We start from the raw sequence: 21,899 nt of genomic DNA on the forward strand, positions 1-21,899 counted from the left end.
ATATTCCTATTACTTTTATACATAACATTATGAGTAACCGTCAACAGCGTGTAACAGTAAACGACAAGGCCTCTAAATGGAAAATGAAACTTAGTGTTGCCCCACAGGGCAGTATTCTACGGCCCCTAAGTTTCTGTATTTATATCAATGATATACCAGCTGTGACAGGAAATAACACACATGACCTCTGTGCTGACGATCTTTAAATAGGCTATTTCGACACTGCAAGACAAGATATTAACAGGGACCTCCGACGACTCAGTGTATATGCACTACGAAGCTCTCTTATACTAAACTGCAAAAAAACTCAGACAATTATAATTGGATCACGAAAATTACTGAGCTTCTCAAACAATGTCGCAATCCCGCCTATCCTACTGAATGGTAACATTATTCCCTATAGTAAAACGGTTAAAAATCCCGGCGTAATGATGAATGTAACAGTTGATTGGTCTGATCAAACGAAAGAAATACGTAAAAAGATTTTTGGAGTACTTCACCCTCTTAAATGACAGAGGAATGTATTTCCATTTGAGCTACAGGCCAAACTAATACAGACACTCATTTTCCCTATTCTTGATTATTGTGACGTTTTAGTTGACATGACGAGAGAAGAAACACTTAAACTTCAACGAGCACTGAATTCCTGCCTGCGATTTATTTACAATATCGAGTACCGTACGATTTTCATATTACCCCATACTATCAGGCTGTCTCATGGCTGATGTCTGATAAACGTCGGCAGCTGCACACTTTAACGATGGTGATCAGAGTGGTAGCTGAAAGTCAGCCAATGTATATTTCTTCTAAATTCGTCTTTTTATCATCATTTCACAACATTAATACACGTTCTAGATCCATTCTTTCTATTCCACTGCACTGCACAAATAAAATTATTAGATCATTTGTGGTGACTCTCGCCAGATTATGGAATTCCCTGCCAGTTCAGGTCAGAGAAACTAGCTTTTTTAAATCACGATTTAAGGTCACCTGCCGAGACTACCTGCTGAGGACAGCTGACTGAATGGTTGAAATATGAATGTGTGCGTTCCTGAGGAATAGCCATGTTTAAGAGTTTTTAATATAAATTAGTTCTAATATTAATTTACATACATACATACATACATACATTATCATTATAGACTGTTATGCCTTTCAGCGTTCAGTCTGCAAGCCTCTGTGAATTTACTAAACGTCACCACAATCCTCGATTTGCAACTAGTGTTGTGGCCTCATTTTGTTATATACCTCTCATCTTTAAATCGTTAGAAACCGAGTCTAACCATCGTCGTCTTGGTCTACCTCTACTTCTTTTACCCTCCATAGCAGAGTCCATTATTCTCCTAGGTAACCTATCCTCCTCCATTCGGCTCACATGACCCCACCACCGAATATTTAGTAAGTAATTTATTTAAATTTATTTTAAATTCTATTAATTTATGTAGTTTTAACTATTTTAAGAATCTCAGTATTTTATTTAAGATTTTGATTAGTATGTGGTTAAGTGTACAAGAGGGCCTGGAGCCCTAACTTCGCCACTGTACTGAAGGCACTAATAAATAAATAAATAAATAAATAAATAAATAAATAAATAAATAAATAAATAAATAAATAAATAAATAATGTAAAGCGTATGGGTATAGATATTTTGTTAGTTGGTAAAGAAAAATACACGTTACAACAAATGCTATGTAGGGTTTACCTTGTCCTGTTAGTTTCCAACGCGGTTAGGGCCACGCAGCTGTGAGCTTGCATCCGGGAGATAGTGGATTCGAACCCCACTGTCAGCAGCCCTGAAAATGATTTCCCGTGGTTTCCCATGTTCACACCAAGCAAATGCTGGAGCCGTACCTTAATTAAGGCCACGGCCGCTTCCTTCCCACTCCTAGGCATTTCCTATCCCAACGTCGCCATAAGACCTATCTGTGTCGGTGTGACGTAAAGTAAATTGTTAATTACTTTTCCACGCAAGTCTGGGATACAGAATATTGTAGTATAAAGTTAGAGTTTCGTGACGCTAATATTCGTATCTATAATTTTTATTAACGTGCCAGAAATCAACGACACTGAGCTGTTGCCATTTCAACACCGTTTTAAGGGTTACCGATCCAATCCGGGATTTGAACCTGCGAACTCAGACTCAGAAGGACAGCGACTCAACCAACTGAGCCACATGAAAAGGAGGCGTTTGTGATTATTGTTATAAATAGATGCAGCTAGTATTTTTACAAAGGTTTTATGAGGAGCATTTATTAAGGCGTACGTTTTCTTACTGTCCTAAACGCACGAGGCCGGACAGAAGAACTAGCTGGAAGCTAAGGAACCTTGCAGGGGTGTCGCTTCCTTGTCTGTTCACTTTTCCAAATTAAACTCCATGATGTAACAGCCCCGAAGCGCCATCGCCTACCAAGCGACGGCTGTTCAGCCCGGAGGCCTGCAGATTACGAGGTGTTGTGTGGTCAGCACGACGAATCCTCTCCGCTGTTATTCCTGGCTTTCTAGACCGGGGCCGCCATCTCACCGTCAGATAGCTCCTCAATTATAAACACGTGGGCTGAGTGTACCTCGAACCAGCCCTCAGATCCAGGTAAAAGTCCCTGGCCTGGCTGGGAATAGAACCCGGGGCCTCCGGTAAGAGGCAGGCACGCTACCCGTACACTGTGGGGCTGGCTGGTACTTTTAGGTCTCCTTATTTTTGAATTTGACTTAAGACATCCTGCATTCGATTCCCGGCACTGACAGAGTTAAGAAAGGCATGGGATGGGGAGGATACAGCCTTGTTTTGGGGTGCAGTAGAGTTTTCCTTGAGTCTCTCGTAATCGAAATATATACGGCCTGGAAGGTAGTCACCTTCACGTGGTGTAGTACCAAAGTGGTTCCTTTTTTTTAAGAAAACAAATTGAATGAAGATTCTACTTCCTCACAAACGAAGAACGATATTATCAATTTTACTAACAGTTTCAATAATGCAGCCGGTTTATGTTAAAGGAAAAAAGCTATGATTGTACATGGTAACAATCAAAACCAACAATATCTACTGAAGATCCCTCACCGCACTCGGTAGGTCCGGCTTTCTTTTCATATTCACCGGGCGAGTTGGCCGTGCAGTTAGGGGCGCACAGCTGTGTGGTTGCATCCGGGAGATAGTGGGTTCAAACACCTCTGTCGGCAGCCCTAAATATGGTTTTCTGTGGTTTCCAATTTTCACACCAGGCAAATGCTGGGGCTGTGCCTTAATTAAGGCCACGGCCGCTTCTTCCCACTCTCAGCCCTTTCCTTTCCCATCGCCGCCATTGAAGACCTACGGTGCGACGTAAACCAAATTCTAAATAAAAAATAAAAAATCTTTTCACAACCCCTTTCAAGGGAAAGTTGTATCCACACTACTGGCCTGGACTTACACCCCACCCACTGAAATTATTTTGTGGGTACGCCACTGCATCCACTCACCATTTAAGGTACAAGGTAAGTCCGAAGAATGGTTGGATACTCAAAATACACCACCATAAATGATGCGGTTCTGACTCAAAAGTATAAAGAAAGGTAAGGGACGGGATCTGGTGTTTTAAGTAGACTCCGTATCAGTAGAACGTGACTACCCATTTTAAAAATATTTCATGTATAGACTGCGATTCAAGCCTGGGCCGTCCTGATGAGAAGGTAGAAGCATTGGAACGGAGTTATCATGCCCGCCAATTATAAAGTATTTACCCGCACTTTTGATGGTGCCATTTGAGGTTCCAATCAGTCCCCGGGCATTTGACAAAATATATAGGCCTACCTATCGAACTTAGGCACGCATCCGCGATTGTCTTGGCACTGTACGAATTTTTTTAAAAAAATTTTTTCATAACTTACCGAGGATGCACATAGTGTTGGCTTTTCAGTGACAAAACGGTCCCTCTTCAAACAATGTTACTTACATGGCACAAAATGAGGAACTAACGTGCAGATCACAATCCTGTCACAGTCTTCCCAACGCTGCAACTCAAACACAGCACATCTCTCAACCACGGTGCAACCCGAGGATCCCTAGGACATTGTTGTTTCCTGGAACCGATCTGCAAAAGCTGACACGATGTTGTAAGCTTGCAGCTGTTTTTGGACGTGGCCCCCGTTATCTCGGTGGTCACGTTCCGGCCCCCTACTGAGTAATCCCTTGCTAATTGGCCCTTTCTTCATGTCTTGACATTTGTCAATACACGGTTTCATACCAAATACTGAGGCCTCTACAGGAAAATATCCTCGCGCATCACAATCCTAAGTGTCTTCCTTTCATTCAAGCAGTACAAATATGGAGAATTGTGTATGTCCCTATTGAGCCCTACTAATAGATTCTTGTCGCTACGTTAATTTAACATTTCGGCGTACGTTTTTAAGTTGTTCGTACCGTACGTAAAACAACGGCTAATCCTTGCTCTAGTTTCAGGAAATATTTTGGGGGGGGCCCGGCCCCCCTGGGCCCCCCCTGGCTACGCCAGTGTACCAGGCAAAGTATTCACTGGCATCTTGGAAGGGAGGGTGCGATCAGTCATTGAGAGGAAGTTGGATGAAAACCAGTGTGGTTTCAGACCAAAGAGAGGCTGTCGGGATCAGATTTTCAGTATGCGCCAAGTAATTGAAAAATGCTACGAGAGGAATAGGCAGTTGTGTTTATGTTTCGTAGATCTAGAGAAAGCATATGACAGGGTACCGAGGGAAAAGATGTTCACTGTACTGGGGGACTATGGAATTAAAGGTAGATTATTAAAATCAATCAAAGGCATTTATGTTGACAATTGGGCTTCAGTGAGAATTGATGGTAGAATGAGTTTGTGGTTCAGGGTACTTACAGGGGTTAGACAAGGCTGTAATCTTTCACCTTTACTGTTCGTAGTTTACATGGATCATCTGCTGAAAGGTATAAAATGGCAGGGAGGGATTCAGTAGGTGGAAATGTAGTAAGCAGTTTGGCCTATGCTGACGACTTGGTCTTAATGGCAGACTGTGCCGAAAGCCTGCAGTCTAATATCTTGGAACTTGAAAATAGGTGCAATGAGTATGGTATGAAAATTAGCCTCTCGAAGACTAAATTGATGTCAGTAGGTAAGAAATTCAACAGAATTGAATGTCAGATTGGTGATACAAAGCTAGAACAGGTCGATAATTTCAAGTATTTAGGTTGTGTGTTCTCCCAGGATGGTAATATAGTAAGTGAGATTGAATCAGGGTGTAGTAAAGCTAATGCAGTGAGCTCGCAGTTGCGATCAGCAGTATTCTGTAAGAAGCAAGTTAGCTCCCAGACGAAACTATCTTTACATCGGTCTGTTTTCAGACCAACTTTGCTTTACGGGAGCGAAAGCTGGGTGGACTCAGGATATCTTATTCATAAGTTAGAAGTAACAGACGTGAAAGTAGCAAGAATGATTGCTGGTACAAACAGGTGGGAACAATGGTAGGAGGGTACTCGGAATGAGGAGATAAAGGCTAATTTAGGAATGAACTCGATGGATGAAGCTGTACGCATAAACCGGCTTCGGTGGTGGGGTCATGTGAGGCGAATGGAGGAGGATAGGTTACCTAGGAGAATAATGGAGTCCGTTATGGAAGGTAAGAGAAGTAGAGGGAGACCAAGACGACGATGGTCAGACTCAGTTTCTAACGATTTAAAGATTAGAGGTATAGAACTAAATGAGGTCACAACATTAGTTGCAAATCGAGGATTGTGGCAATGTTTAGTAAATTCTCAGAGGCTTGCAGACTGAATGCTGAAAGGCATAACAGTCTATTATGATAATGTATGTAGGGATGTAAGATATCTTCACCAGGCGAGTTGGCTGTGTGGTTTGGGGCACCCAGCTGTGAGCTTGTACCCAGGAGATGGTGGGTTTGAACCCTACTGTCGGCAGCTCTCAAGATGGTTTTCCGTGGTTTCCCATTTTCACACGAGGCAAATGCTGGGGCTGTACCTTAATTAAGGCCACAGCTGTTTCCTTCCCACTCCTGGACCTTTCCCGTGCCATCGTCACCATAAGACCTATATGTGTCGGTCCAATGTAAAGCAAATTATAAGTAAGGTATCTTTAGTGAAACAAGTGCGTAAGGGAACTCCTGTTGGATAGAATGATAATACTTCAGCATGTTGAGAGATGTACAGTTAGCAGTTGTTTACACATAAGGTGAGGGTGGTTAGGGAAAGAACAGGATTATCATTGTCACATGAGAATTTTAATTTAATGGCGAGTTTTCCCTTGACTAATTTTCTTCTTCCTTTCAGGTTTTAGACTGGTTAGCTAACCATGGTGAGGTTTTCCTACGGAAAAATATTGCAATAGGACGGAATCTGCAGAAAGCCCGTGTCTACCAAAAGAGCCATGAGCACTTTGAGAATGTTGCACAGGTAAGATATTTGATATTGATGTATATGTAATTTTGAACTCCAATTTTGTTTGGTGGTTTTGGATTATTATTATTATTTGTATAAATTACATAACATATTGTAGCTTTTGCACTCCACAAACATCTGTATTTATGTAAATTACACAATGTATCTTAGCTTTTGCACTCCACAAACATCTTTATTTGTATAAATTACACAATGAATTGTAGCTTTTGCACTCCAGCAACATCTTTGAAAAACCTAGCTGAAAAGTAGATATGCTGTTAAACTTAATTTCTTCTTTTTTTGTGTGTGTATGGTGAAATTCTTGTTTTACAGATGATTGATTTTGTTCAGGATATTTGCTTTACTGATTTAACAACAGACTTCTGCATAGTGTGTTCTGATAACATTAAACATAAACTATCAAAGGGTAGAGAATAGTATTCAATACCATTCAATACCATCTAATGGTGATCAGTTGTCAATAGGGACCATAATGAAATTCATAACTTATGAATTAAACATAAACTCATGTATATAAGTTCAAGATCTTCGAGATCCACGTAAAACCATGGGACATGGAAATAATATTAACAGCTAAGGGTTCTTCGGGTAGTGACAAATATATTCTGAGTTTCATTAGGATTCATTAAAAAATAAGTAAAGTAAATTTGTGTCCTCGTCCTGAGGTGGTGCAGCTCTTTTTATGCATACCTCCAGTGAAGGTGAGCTACACGTACCATTTCAACCACATACCAGCCATTCTTAAATTTCTGGCAGTACCGGGAATCGAACCTGGCCCCCGAGGACGGCAGCTGATAACATTAACCTTTACGCTACAGAGGGGGAAATTAATAATAAATTATTATTATTGTTGTTATTAATAGCGTAGTTCCTGAGTCAGAATGTCAAATTAATTCTGTTTAATAGCTGCATTCAGGGTGTTCCCAAAGATGTAGGAAGTAATCAGTGGGTGGATATTACACCCCAAAACAACACAAAAAGTCCCTATGGAAATATGCCCTATGGTCAATCGTTTACAAGTTACAGACTTTCCAGCTTTGTATGGGAAGTATGGTATGTTTATATCTTACCTGGCACATCCCATGTTAAGTAACAGTCACAGTGTCGGTTTGCCACCAGGGATACTGCATTCTAATCCAAAAAGTTCTCAAAACATCGACCATGTTCTTGATTGCACGCCTGAACACACCATCGCATTGATTGTCGGACATGTTTGAACACTCCAGGTGTTGCACGTATTCGATTGCAACCTTGTTACACATAGTGGCGAAGTACCAGTACTGTAATGTCTTTAATGGCATGCCTGACTCCAACTTAATCCTAAATATGAACTATCCCCCATTCATGCTAATAACTGAAACAGACGTAGCTCATAAATGGTCGACAATAGGGCCTTTTTGTGTTGTATTATGGTGTACTATACAATCCATCCAGACTATTTCCCGCATATTCAGGAATGCTCTGTATATGATATCTGGGCAAGAGGTATGGTATATCTGAGGTGGCATTGCTATATTTTAGTGTCTTTCCTTGATAATTGACAGTAATTATGAATAATAGTTATGATCAAAAGCTGGCCCTGCAGTGTAGGGGCAGCACATCTGCCTTTTACCTGGAGGCGCTGGGTTGGATTCTTGGTCAGATGAGGGATTTTTACCTGGATCAGAGGGTTGGTTCAGGGTCCACTCAGCCTACATGATTACAGTTGAGGAGCTGTCTGACAGTGAAATAGCGGCCCCGGTCTGGAGAGGCAAGGATAACGGCCGAGAGGATTTGTTGTGCCAACGACATGACACCTTGTAATCTCCAGGTTTTCGGTCTGAGCAGTGGTCGCTTGGTAGGACATGGACCTTCCGGGCTGTTGCGCCATGGGGTTTGGTTTGGTTTGGTTTGGTTTGGTTTGGTTTGGTTTGGTTTGGTTTGGTTTGGTTTGGTTAACTAGGGCCAAAACCAACCCCACTTTTTTTCATACTGAGTTCAGTTTCCCACTGAAATGAAATGGCGTATGATTTTTAATGCCAGGAGTGTCCGAGGACAAGTTCAGCTTACCAGATGCAGGTCTTTTTAATTGATGTCCGTGGGCGACATGCGTGTTGTGATGAGGTTGAAATGATGATGAAGGTGACATATACACCCAGCCCCTGTGCCAGCGAAATTAACCAATTATGGTTAAAATTCCTGACCCTGCCAGAAATCGAACCCAGGACCCCTGTGACCAAAGGCCAGCACATTAATCATTTAGGCATGGAGTCAGACTATTTCCCACTGATAATCATTATTGGAACTGTGGGGGAGATCAGTTTGGTTTTGGAAGAATGTAGGAACTCTTGAGGCAATCCTATCATTATGGTTCATATTAGAAGGGACTAGCAAGATACCCGTGCTTCGCTACGGCATTATAATGAAATTTATAATTGAATGCTTATTGTTTTATACTTAATCCGCCGAAATTCGCGATCTGAGTGGTTTTCTAAGAGAATCCGCCAAAATTCGCGATCTGACTCGTTTTCCAATAGATTACGGCAAGTTTCCTCCCATTTTTCAATCTTTCTTTCCAGCAATCGATTCGTACTTCCTGGGCTAGGTCCAGGTATTCCACCCGGTCAGTTGGGTTCCTAAATCTTTGCCATCTTTTCCTATAAGCTTTTTTAATGTGGATCATATCCTTGAGGAGATCCGGCGTGGTGTCGTCTTGGGTGCCTTGGCAGTACTGAACCGGCGGCCAGACTGCAATCGTAGTCATTACCCGTTCAGGACCCGTTTCCAGCACGGTCCGCACATTATTGTTATTATTATTATTATTATTATTATTATTATTATTATTATTATTATTATTATTATTATTATTATTCTGGACTCCACAGCAAGATGCAAGACCGCTACTTGCATATATTCGCATCCAGCTCAGCAAGCCTCCTCAAGGTGTTATTGCATTACTGGATATTTTTGCTTATTAAATAGACCTAGAGTGTTTACAGGCCCACTCCTTTTTGCTAATATTGGTGCTAAAGGAACACAATTATTTTACTGAGTAGAGCTGGAAGTTTCTTTCTGCAGTGTTGATAGTGAACTCAAGACATGAACTGTTCCTATCTCAAACCATGCAAGTTGGCTGCGTGGTTCCAAGAGTGTAGCTGTTTCCTTGCATTCAAGAGATAGTGGGTTCGAACCCCACTGTTGGCAGTCCTGAGGATGGATTCCCATTTTACACCAGGCAAATGCTGGGATTGCACCTTAATTAAGGCCATGGTCATTTCCTTCTCAATCCTAGCCCTGTCCTATCCTGTCCTATCAACGCAAAAAGATTGGTCTATGTCGTCATGATGTAAAACAAATAATAATGTTCATATCCCAAGCAACTGTCACTGTAGCTTTACTTGCACTAGATTTGTGCCAAATTAACTTTTCTTGCTAAATGCTGAAATAGCATTGTTTGCTGTTTGTAATTAGCTGCTTAGTGTACTAAGCATCTTGTACTACTTAAAGTCATTGTCTTGTACTCTCGATATCAATAGTCATGGCCGATGACAACAGATCTTGTATCAGTTGTTAGCCAGGGATAAGAGGGGCAGATAATAATTCTTAATACACTGGTAACGTTGCCACCTCCCATTGTATGACCTATATCAGCATTAGCAATGAATTTTCTTTGCTTTTACAATGGACTGCAAGTGTCTGACCATGGGAGGCAAGTGCAAGTAGTAGTTGCTAACAGTGACTTGTGGTGGTATTGGCGGTTTTCTAATTATCTAAATAATCTTCTAAAATTGCAGATAATGTTCATTACACAGTTATGTCACATACAGACACAAAAATGTCAAATTTTGCATTCTCTCTGTCAGAAAACAAAAAGCCTCTGAAGTCATGCATCAGAATCTACTAGAAGCTAATCATATCAACGATTGATGAACATCAGTATTAAAAGGTTGAAAGGCAAATCTCAGTGTCTTGAAAATGGCAGCTGTATTTGAGAACAGCCTTTGAATGACAGTGTTATCTGTGTTATCTGTAAAAGCATTATCAGTTGATGATGGAACTTTCATGCTGTGAGGTGAAACTAGTATTTAGAAAAGTGAAGGTCTCCTTTTTACATCATACGGCTACCAGCTTAGATTGAAATCCATCAGGCAACACCATTTTAAAAAAAATATAAGGACAGCTAAAGATTCAGTGCTGCTCACCCACTTTCCTTCTTGAAGCAGTGGACAGAACCACCTATAACTGGGAAGAAACATTTTTGAAGTAAGTCGTCTGAAGAAATCTTCATATTTCTTTGGACTGTTTGAAATAATGAGTTATCAAAAATGAATTTAGTTATACCATTACTGTACTTGACTTGATGGCAAAACGAAATGAGTATTTTCCTCCATTAATGTTTTTTGGGCAGAGACTCGTTTGCTTTTGCCGACAGTTGAAAAATTGAGAAGCTAAGATTGAGTGAATCAATCTCGGGCCACATCAATTATTCTGAGCATCGTTTTTGCCCAGGTTTTCTTTAAATTTTTTTTCTAGTTGCTTTACGTCACACCGATACAGATAGGTCTTATGGCGACGATGGGACAGGAAAGGCCTGGGAATGGGAAGGAAGCGGCCGTGGCCTTAATTAAGGTACAGCCCCAGCATTTGCCTGGTGTGAAAATGGGAAACCACAGAAAACCATCTTCAGGGCTGCCTACAGTGGGGTTCGAACCCACTATCCCGGATGCGAGCTCACAGCTGCGCGCTCCTGGTGCGGCCAACTATGTTTTCTTTATTTATGATGCGTAAATGTCAGGATAGTACCTTAATTCAACTTCTGGGTCAACTATCCCACCTGTAGGTTCTGTTATAGTTATACAAACTGTCACAGTCATAGTGAAGGCATGTTTTACATACACAAGTACACAGGTTGGCTGACTGAAGATATCCCTAGTTCTTAAACAATAACAGCTTGTTTCTTAAGGGAATGACTTTTATCTTAAGGAAATGACTAGAACTTGGAATTTTAGGAAAAAACCTATCTTGTTCCTAAAGAGATAACTTAAAATGAAGTTGTATTTACACATTTCATATATTTATAAGGTTAGAAACGATGGTCCTACAGTGCCTGCAAATGCCGAAATTGACATTAGAACCTATATTTCCCTATGTTCCTATAATTTCTACTTTTTCCTAAATCAATTAAAATGCTTGTAAGTTATTCCAAGGAACTAAAATATTTACTGACTCGTTTTAAGTATCTTGAACAGTATATTCTTGAAGTACTGCGCATCCCAATGAAGCAGATAGCTGAGATGCAGGTGCAACCATATTGGATGGGTATCTGTTGAGAGACCAAACTAACTAATGGTTCATCGAAAGGGGAGTGGCAGCCTGTCGGAAGTTGAAAAGGCGGCAGTCTAGATGATTGACTGATATGGGCTTGTAATAATCCTACAGCCATAACTAATTCCCGAGGACATGCAGCTCTCTCTGTATGAATGATGTACTGATGATGGTTTCCTCCCGGGTAAAATATTCCGAAAGTAAAATAGTCCTCCATTCAGATCTCCGGGTGGGGAAGATAGATACTGATATTCTGCGAGTCGGAGCGTGGAATGTTAGAAGTTTGAATTGTTGTGGTAGGTTAGAGAATGTGAAAAGGGAGATGGATAGACTAAAGTTAGATGTAGTTAGTATAAGTGAAGTACGTTGGCAGGAAGAACAGGAGTTTTGGTCAGGTAACTACAGAATTATAAACACAAAATCAAACAGGAAATGCAGGAGTTGGTTTAATAATGAATAAGAAAATAGGGCAGCGGGTAAGCTACTACTATCAGCATAGTGAAAGAATTATTGTTGTCAAGATAGACACCAAACCAATGCCCACCACAATAGTGCAGGCCTATATGCCTACTAGTTCAGCGGATGATGAGGAAATTGAAAGAATATACGAAGAGATAGAAGATTAAATACAATATGTAAAAGGTGACGAGAATCTAATTGTGATGGGAGACTGGAATGCAGTGGTAGGCCAAGGAAGATAAGGTAATACAGTAGGAGAATTCTTATTGGTAACAAGGAATGAAAGAGGAAATCAGCTGGTTGAATTTTGCACTGATCATAAATTAGTCCTTGCTAATGCTTGGTTCAAACACCACAAACCACGGCTGTATACGTGGATGAGAACTGGAGACACTGGAAGGTATCAAATAGAGTTCATTATGATTAGGCAGAGATTCAGAAACCAGGTGTTGGATTACAAAACTTTCGCAGGAACAGACATGGACTCTGACCACAACTTGTTGGTCATGAAATGCCATCTGAAGTTGAAGAAATTGATGAAAGGAAGAAATGCAAGGAGATGGGATCCAGACAAGTTGAAAGAAAAGAGTGCGAGGAATTGTTTCAAGGAACATGTTGCACAAGGACTAAATGAAAAGGCTGAAGGAAACATAAAAGAATGCACAGTCATGAAAAATGAGGTCAGTAGGCCTGCTGAGGAAATTTTAGGAAGGAAGGAAAGATCAACTAAGAATCAGTAGATAACTCAGGAGATACTAGACATGATTGATGAACGACGAAAGTACAAGAATTCAAGAAATGAAGAGGGCAAAAAAGAATACAGGCGATTAAACAATGAATTGGATAGAAAGTGCAAGGTAGCTAAGGAAGAATGCCTGAAGGAGAAGTGCAAGGATATTGAAGGTTGTATGGTCCTAGGAAAGGTAGATGCTGCATACAGGAAAATCAAGGAAACATTTGTAGAAAAGATGGCGGGAACATATCCAACAGTTGTATCAAGGTAAAGACTTAGATGATTTGGTTCTGGAACAAGAAGAGTCTGTTGATGCTTTTGAAACAGGACATCCAATTTTGAGGTCATCGTTTGACAGAGTAGTTAGAGACCTAAAGAGGAAAAGTCAACTGTAATTGATGACAAGGCAAGGTTATTCCATCTAGTGTGTAAGATGTATGAGACAGGAGAAGTGCCATCTGATTTTCAGTAGAATGTTGTTATACCTAAACCCAAGAAAGCCAGTGCTGACAAGTGTGAAAACTACCACACCATTAGTTTAGTATCTCATGCCTGCAAAATTTTAACACTTATTATTTACAGAAGAATGGAAAGACAAGTTGAAGCTGAGTTTGGAGAAGATCAATTTGGCTTCAGAAGAAATGTAGGAACACGGGAAGCAATCCTGACTTTACGTCTGATCTTACAGGATCGTATTAAGAAGGACAAGCCCACGTACATCAAATCAAATCAAAATCTGTTTATTTGCAAATGAGGTGTCTACCTCGGTGGCAAATGGTACACTAAAATACATTATTGTCAAGCACTAAATAATAAATTAACAAGAGAAGAAAATTTTTCCTATAATACAATATTATACAATTTACGCTAACAATTTTTTCTATTAAACACACAGCTCATCCTTAATAAATTTATATTGTTTACAAAATTCTACTTATAATATCTCCTGTACTACTTACAAATATAGTCATCTGATATGCAGTATGTGGAATTACTTCAAATGATACTATACAACTGGTATAACATTAATATTTACATTGCATTTATTTATTTACTATTTTTTTTTTACCCATTCTGGATCCTAAGTAGCATAACGACCTGCTGCGTCTTAACCAGAGCCCCTTTTGCCACCACTTTTCAGAGTTCCTGAAGGGCCTTCACAGCTACCGTAGCGGTCCCAGGGCCCTCGAAGTCCCCACTGTACTTCACCCCTACAGGCAGTCCCCTACTTTGGCTGTCCAAACTCCTTAGACCAGGGGATGGAATTAATTTATTCACACACATTTTTTTTTTTTTTTTACAATAACCTGCACTGGTCGAATGCCCTCTAACACTTCATTTATTTTCTCTGTTGCTGTTTATTCTCTTCTTGAATATCTGTACAGATTTTGGAAAAGGATCAAACATTACCCCTGGTAAACGGTTCCACTCCTTCACACCCTTCCCAATGAATGAAAATTTACCCCAATCGCTTCTGCTAAAATTCCTTCTAATTTTATATTTGTGGTCAGTCCTGCCGATATAATTATTTTCCAACTGAAGCCTCTCACGGATATCTCCCCATGCTTCTTCTCCTGTATAGGCTCTATATAATCCTATAAGTCTAGTTTTCTCCCTTCTCTTACTTAAAGTTTCCCACCCAAGTTCCTTTAACAATCCTGATACACTACTCTTTCTCCTGAAATCCCCTGTTACAAATCTTGCTGCTTTCCTCTGCACACTATCTATTTCTTTTATTAGGTATTCTTGGTGAGGATCCCAAACACTGTTTGCATATTCCAATAATGGACGAACCATACTCAAGTAACTTTTTTCTTTTAATTCTTTGTTGCATCCTTTAAGTAGCCTCATTATGACATGTAATGATCTGTATGCTTTCCCAACAATGTCATCAACATGACCCTTCCAGTGCAAATTACTTTCAAATCTCACACCTAAGTATTTGCACTTGCCATCTTTTGGGATAACTACCTCATCCAAAATATATTCAAATTCAGTTTTAAAGCTCCTGTTCGTAAATGTTGTAACAGTTGATTTGCCTCCATTAACCTTCATATTATTTTCTTCAACCCATTGTTGGATACTTTCAAGGTCCCTTTGTAATTCTGAACAATCCTCAATGTTGTTTATTTCTCTATAAACAATTATGTCATCTGCATACAATCTTATTTTTGATGTTATATTGTTCCCTAAATCATTTGCGTATATTAAGAAAAGTAACGGACCGATTATACTACCCTGTGCAATTCCCTTCCAAACTTTCTCTCCCTGAGATACATTATTTCCTACTTTGACTTTCTGAACCCTTGAATTTAGAAATGCTTTTATCCAACGTGTAACCCTTACGTCCAATCCTATTCCCTCCAGTTTCTTTAATAATATTCCATGTTCCACTCTATCAAAGGCTTTGGAAAGATCTATGGCTATGCAATCTAACTGACCTCCTGAATCCAACTGTTCTGATATGTCCTGCTGAAATCCCACCAGTTGTGCCTCACAAGAAAATTTCTTTCTAAATCCATACTGGCTCCTCATGAACCAATTTTTATCATCACATATCCCTCTGATGTACTTCGATATTAAACTCTCCAGAATTTTACAAACTATACTGGTCAGGCTGATTGGTCTGTAGTTCTCTGGTTTCCTTTTATCACCCTTTCCTTTATAAATTGGTATTATTATAGATTCCTTCCATTCCTTTGGTATTACACTATTATTTATGACATAGTCAAAGAGAAATTTTAAATAAGGCACTATGTACCACCCCATTGTCTTTAATACCTCCCCAGTAATTTGATCACTTCCTGCTGCTTTTCCTTGCTGAAGCAGTTGGATTTCTCTGAAAATATCTTCGTTTGTGAATGAGAAGCTTCTTGTTTCCCTCTGTCTCTCTCCCTCTCTATCTTCTCTTTCGGTTTCCAACTCTTGACAATCATCTACTGAATCTTTAAATTCCCTACTAAATAGGTTTGCTTTCTCAGTATCTGTTAAATAGTGTTCACCCCCTTCTCCCACCATTGTAGGAATTTGGATTCCTTTTCCTTTTTGATTCCTGATATATGAATACAGCTTTTTCCATTTCCCTTTGTGGTCATTACCCTCTTGAAGTATGCCATTCATATAATTGTCTTTTGCTTCCTTTTTCACTCTATTCAGTTCCCTCATTAGTTGTTTTCTAGTTTCTCTACTCTCCCTACCCTCTTTGATTTTCCTGTTTACTATTCTACATTTTCTTTTTAATTTTCTTATTTCCCTTGTATAATAAACATGTCATTCGTAGATCTAGAAAAGGCATTCGATAATGTTGATTGGACCAAGCTATTTATGATTCTGAAGATGATAGGGATTAGATACCGAAAACAAAGAATTATCTAGACTACAATCTGTATAGAAATCAGTCTGCAGTGATAAGAATTGAGGGCTGTGATAAAGAAGCAGCAATCCAGAAAGGAGTGAGGCAAGGCTGCAGTCTGTCCCACCTCATTTTCAATGTTTACATAGAACAGGCGGTAAAGGAAATCAAAGAGGAATTTGGAAAGGGAATCACAATCCAAGGAGAGGTAATCAAAACCTTGAGATTTGCAGATGATATTGTTTTTTTATCTGAGACTGTAAAAGAGGTGGAGAAGTTGCTGAATGGTATGGATAAAGTCTTGTGTAAGGAGTACAAGATAAAAATCAATAAGTCCAAAAGAAAAGTAATGGAATGCAGTCAAACAAAGTCAGGTGATGCAGGTAATGATGACTTGAAGGAAGTAGATGAATTTTGTTACTTGGGTAGTAAAATAACTAACGATGGCAGAAGTAAGGAGGACATAAAATGCAGACTAGCACAGGCAAGGAAGAGCTTTCTTATGAAAAGAAATTAGCTCACTTCAAACATTGATATAGGAAATAGAAAGATGTTTCTGAAGACTTTCATCTGAAGCGTAGCATTGTATGGAAGTGAAACGTGGATGATAACTAGCTCAGAAAGAAAGAGAATAGAAGCTTTTGAAATGTGATGTAATCGTCGCCGTAAGACTTCTTTGTGTCGGCGCGATGCAAAAAAAGGTGGTGTTACAGAAGGATGCTAAAGGTGAGATGGATAGATCGAATCACGAATGAAGAGATACTGAATCAAATTGGTGAGAGGAGATTGATTTGGCTAAATTTGACAAGAAGAGATAAAATGATAGGACACATCTTAAGACACACAGGACTTGTTCAGTTGGTTTTTGAAGTGTAGGCGGTAAGAACGGTAGGGGTAGACCAAGGTATGAATATGACAAGCAGATTAGAGCAGATGTAGGATGCAATAGTTATGTAGAAATGAGGAGGTTAGCATAGGATAGGGTGGCATGGAGGGCTGCATCAAACCAGTCTATGGACTGATAACTTAAACAACAACAACAACAACAACAACAAATGTTCAAACAAAATCTTAAAATCAGAAAGCTGTAAAGCATACTCTTCGGAAGGCCTGAAGGTTAAAATTCCTCGACCCGGCCGGGAGTCGAATTCAAGGCCCCGAGTACCGAAGATCAAGGCGCTGACCACTCAGCCGTGGAGCAGAACGTTAATAATAATAATAATAATAATAATAATAATAATAATAATAATAATAATACAATGGATTTTAGGCAAGAACCTTTTTTTGTTTCTTAAGAGATAAAATGAACTTGTAGTCTGCCCCACGAGTGTCCATTGACCTGTTGAAAACAAGAAAGTAGTAGCTTCCAAGTCGTCTTTAATTAAAAGGTTGCAAGAGTTTCCCCACTTCACATCAGATGGTAAAATTATATTCTGTGACATTTGTAGCAAAGATGTGAGTGAAATATATTTTATATTTCCCCCTAAAGAGGTTTTTTTTTCTTTTTCTTTTTTTCTTGCTAGTTGCTTTACGTCGCACCGACACAGATAGGTCTTATGGCGACGAGGGGACAGAAAAGGCCTAGGAATGGGAAGGAAGCGGCCGTGGCCTTAATTAAGGTACAGCCCCAGCTTTTGCCTGGCGTGAAAATGGGAAACCACGGTAAACCATCTTCAGGGCTGCCGACGGTGGGGTTCGAACCCACTATCTCCTGCGTGCGAGCTTACAGCTGCGCGCTCCTAACCGCACGGCCAACTCGCCCGGTAAAAGAGTTAGGTAACAATTTAGCAAAATAAAAATGGCATTTTCATTGATAAATGTCTATTAAAATACATAAAATTGAAGCTGTGGAAAGTATATTTTTAAAACCTATTTTTTCACATTTAAGAGCTTATTTTAGGCACCTAAAAATCCGTGGTCTAGTAATGACAATTTACTTGGAAATTTTCACGGTAAGAATCGAATATTAGAATAATATTTCTGATTTTGGGTCATGGTTTCCTTTTGTCTATTAGCAACTCTACATAAAATAATGCTAATAGAAAATGATTTAAGAACGAAGTAAGCAAACATGCAGTTTTATGTGATTGGTGATACCATAGTCATAGCCACAGGCCCTCCAATTTTATTTTGCAAGTTATTGGGATGTAAAACTAACATTATTTAAATAACTACATTTTACTGTGTACGGAGACGCCGAGGTGCCAGAATTTAGCCCCTGGAGTTATTTTACGTGCCAGTAAATCGACCGACGCGAGACTGACGTATTTGGGCACTTTCAAATTCCACCGGATTGAGCTATGATCGAACCTGCCATGCAGGATTCAGAAGGCCAGCACCTCAACCGCATAAGCCACTCAGCCCGACGCAAGTGTTTAATGTCGCACTACGGTAACCTCAGATAGGTTTACGGCGACTATGGCATAGGAAAGTGCTAGGACTGGGAAGGAAGTGTCATTGGTTTTAATTAAGCTACAGCTCCAGCATTTGGCATGTGTGAATGTGGGAAGCCTCGAAAAACCATCCTCAGAGCTGCTGACGGCGGGGTTCGAACCTACCATCTCCCGAATGCAAAATTACAGCTGTGCATTGGCAGGAATTCGAACTTGGGGGGCCTTTGGTGAAAAGCTTTTGGCGATGTCACTTAGCTATCATGTTCCTCCTTCAATAAATTATTTATTTTGAAGGAGATTCGCATTTTGTAAATTAAATCTTGACCAAGTCCGCCTCTGTGCTTTAGTGGTTTGTGTAATTAGCTGCCACCCCCGGAGGCCCGGGTTCGATTCCCGGCTCTGCCACGAAATTTAAAAAGTGGTACGAGGGCTGGAACGGGATACACTCAGCCTCGGAAGGTCAGATGAGCAGATATATGTTCGATTCCCACCTCAGCCATCCTCGAAGTGGTTTTCCGTGGTTTCCCACTTCTCCTCCAGGCAAATACCGGGATGATACCTAACTTAAGGCCACGGCCGTTTCCTTTCCTCTTCCTTATCCATCCCTTCCCATCTTCCCATCCCCCCACAAGGCCCCCGTTCAGCATAGCAGGCGAGGCCGCCTGGGCGAGGTACTGGTCATCCTCCACAGTTTTATCCCCCGACCCAATGTCTCACGCTCCAGGACACTGCCCTTGAGACGGTAGAAGTGGGATCCCTCACTGAGTCCGAGGGAAAAACCAACCCTGGAGGGTAAACAGAAAGAAAGAAAGAAAGAAAGAAAGAAAGAAAGAAAGAAAGAAAGAAAGAAAGAATGAAAAACATGTTGACCAACTCTCCCGTATTACAGTTGCAAGGAGATAATTATGTTTACAGTAGGTATATTATTTCTGTCTTTAGTGTCCTATATATGTTTTTGTCATGTCAAGGTTATTTTTACTCACGTCCGGCTTTCACCCCCGAGCGCTTTGCTTATTTCAGAATCTTTTGTTATGAGTTGAAGTGCGTGCGTCCTTCTAGTGCACGGGAATGAAATGTTTTCAAAACAAAACTGTGCTGCGTCTTGCTGCTCGTCCTCTTCCCTCCCTGTAATACCACCTGTCACCGTGAATAAAACTATAGTACGCTTATGGACGGGATTTGGTTCCGCGCCGTAGGTCTAGTACTGGAGATAAACGGTAGATGTCTCTAGCAATACGCATGCGGCTCAGCCCACTTCGGCCGTACTTGTCGCAGCAGTTGCCTAGCGGGGCCTGATGTGTCTTGTGTGATTGTTGGAGAGACAGGGTCACAGTGACTAGAGCACGTGTTTTCTTTAATGGGACGTTCCTCTGGCAGCGGCAGGTAGGTCCCTACAACCTGTTCGGTCCTGTGTCATTCATGATGAACAGAGTCCAATTGCTCAAGTCACCTCATGTTAAGAAACTTGTCTTGTATGCCTCCTGTCAGAATATGCTATAAGACAAATCGGGGAGTTAAGTATTCTGATGGAGTACTCTAACTTGTACACGCAAATTTCGTTTGTTTTGACAGTTCGTCATTGTGTACTTTCACTTAGTTTTTATTACTGTGGCAGTTGCGATTTGTTTGTGATGCTTCAAGTTCGGGGAAATGAACTTACTAGGTCAAGTGCTACCAGCAGTAACTGTTACCTTTACTTGCACCACTCCGTTATGTTCATTGTTAACTGTCCGGAGATGGCTGGTCCAGTGTGGATAACCCGCCCGAATTAAGCGACGTTATTTTATTTCTGAAATGCAAACATGATTTCTGTCGGAAGGAATTGCTGTATTCTGTTATGAATATAACCCCAAACTACGTTGTGGGGCCTACGTTCATTATCTTTAAGCGTCGAGGTTTCCTGCGAGTATTCCATTTATCTAAAATATTTCAGGTCGTAAATATCGCAAATTATTCCCTCCGTAAATATGCTGTTGCTTTGGCGCCCTAACTCGTAACTCTTCCTGGTGCTATACTCTTGACAATTCAGGTAGAAGTTTTTGATTTTACTTATGCCTAGGTTAACTGCGTCTTCGTCCTGAATATTTCCTTGTTTCATAACCGGTGCCTGTCAACCATCGGGGCAATATACTCTGTTTCGTCACTCGAGTTCGCGGTGCGTTGTCGAGTTTATGCAATGCCCGTACGTTCTTCCTCATTTTGTTTTTAAAGGGTAGACCCTATCCATCATCATGATCATGAATGTTACTATAACAAGGCGGGTGAGAGATTGACCTGTAAAGTTCCACACTTTACGTACGGTCAGCTCCAGGCCTCGCACAGACGTATAGTGGATTCCTTCATGCTGTGTCAACCAGGAGAGACGACGAAAGGGTTACCAGTAGGCCGCCTTGCCACTTGAGGATGAATTATGAAAGGTCACCATCTGAAAGTTAGCGCTATATTATACCACTGGGTTACAGTTTGTTAAAAGTCAGACAGCTTGGAGGCGCGAAAGTATTAATTCAGTTATGTGGTCTACTGTTGTTATACTGTCGAAATTCTTGACATTGATACGTATTTGTTGCACTTTTTTGGTGGCAGGCTAAATAGACAGGGAGAATAATGAAGGGTGACGCAAGGGGCCATAGATATGAAATTTTCGTTTTGCAGTATCTTGCATAGGCCCTCACATTTAATGTAATGTGAATGTTAGCCCTCTTGATTAAAACACTGCTGTGTTTCATTAGGCTTGTGGCATAGTGGTCATCAGCCCCGAATGTTTGCTGTCGGTGTAAACTATGATTATGTTGTGTCCCTATCGTTGTTTGTTTAGGGAGGAAGCATTTGTAGACAAGATCTCAGAATATGTTGCACAATTTGCGGAGAACATCGTCAGAGTGATCAATCTGTCAATCAATGATCTGCATTTAGGGCTGTCACCCATGTGGCAGATTCCCTATCAGTTGTTTACCTAGCTACCGAAACTTATAGCGGCCCGGGATCGAACCACTGGTCTTTGAAAATATTCACCAAATAATGAACTGTTCCCCTTTCATGAGATTCATTTCACAAGGTGTTCCTTTTTAAGGAAAGGAGGATGATTTTTTCTCGACTATCATGTTTGTTCGTTTGTCAAGAGCATTGACAATCGCACGTTATCCTTATGTTCAGATTTAAGTTTATTCCTGGATTCTCACAAAGATGGTCGAGGTTTGAATCCTATTCCCGGTTCGTGCATATGGGATTTCTGAAATGCAATGTCTCTTCTGTGTTCGGATTCCTCGTAGGGCT

General features: G+C 40.4%; 1 protein-coding gene across 1 annotated transcript in view; it reads left to right on the forward strand.

Annotated features, from left to right (window-relative positions):
* The window catches only part of trio (trio Rho guanine nucleotide exchange factor), a 1,596,874-nt gene that overhangs the window by 493,908 nt on the left and 1,081,067 nt on the right, over nucleotides 1-21,899 (forward strand). Inside the window, exon 14 of the mRNA XM_067140202.2 lies at nucleotides 6,257-6,379. Coding sequence (XP_066996303.2) covers nucleotides 6,257-6,379 — 123 coding nt within the window. The remainder of the gene's footprint in view (nucleotides 1-6,256; nucleotides 6,380-21,899) is intronic.

Source organism: Anabrus simplex, chromosome 2, assembly GCF_040414725.1.
Source record: "Anabrus simplex isolate iqAnaSimp1 chromosome 2, ASM4041472v1, whole genome shotgun sequence".
Lineage (NCBI taxonomy): Eukaryota > Metazoa > Arthropoda > Insecta > Orthoptera > Tettigoniidae > Anabrus > Anabrus simplex.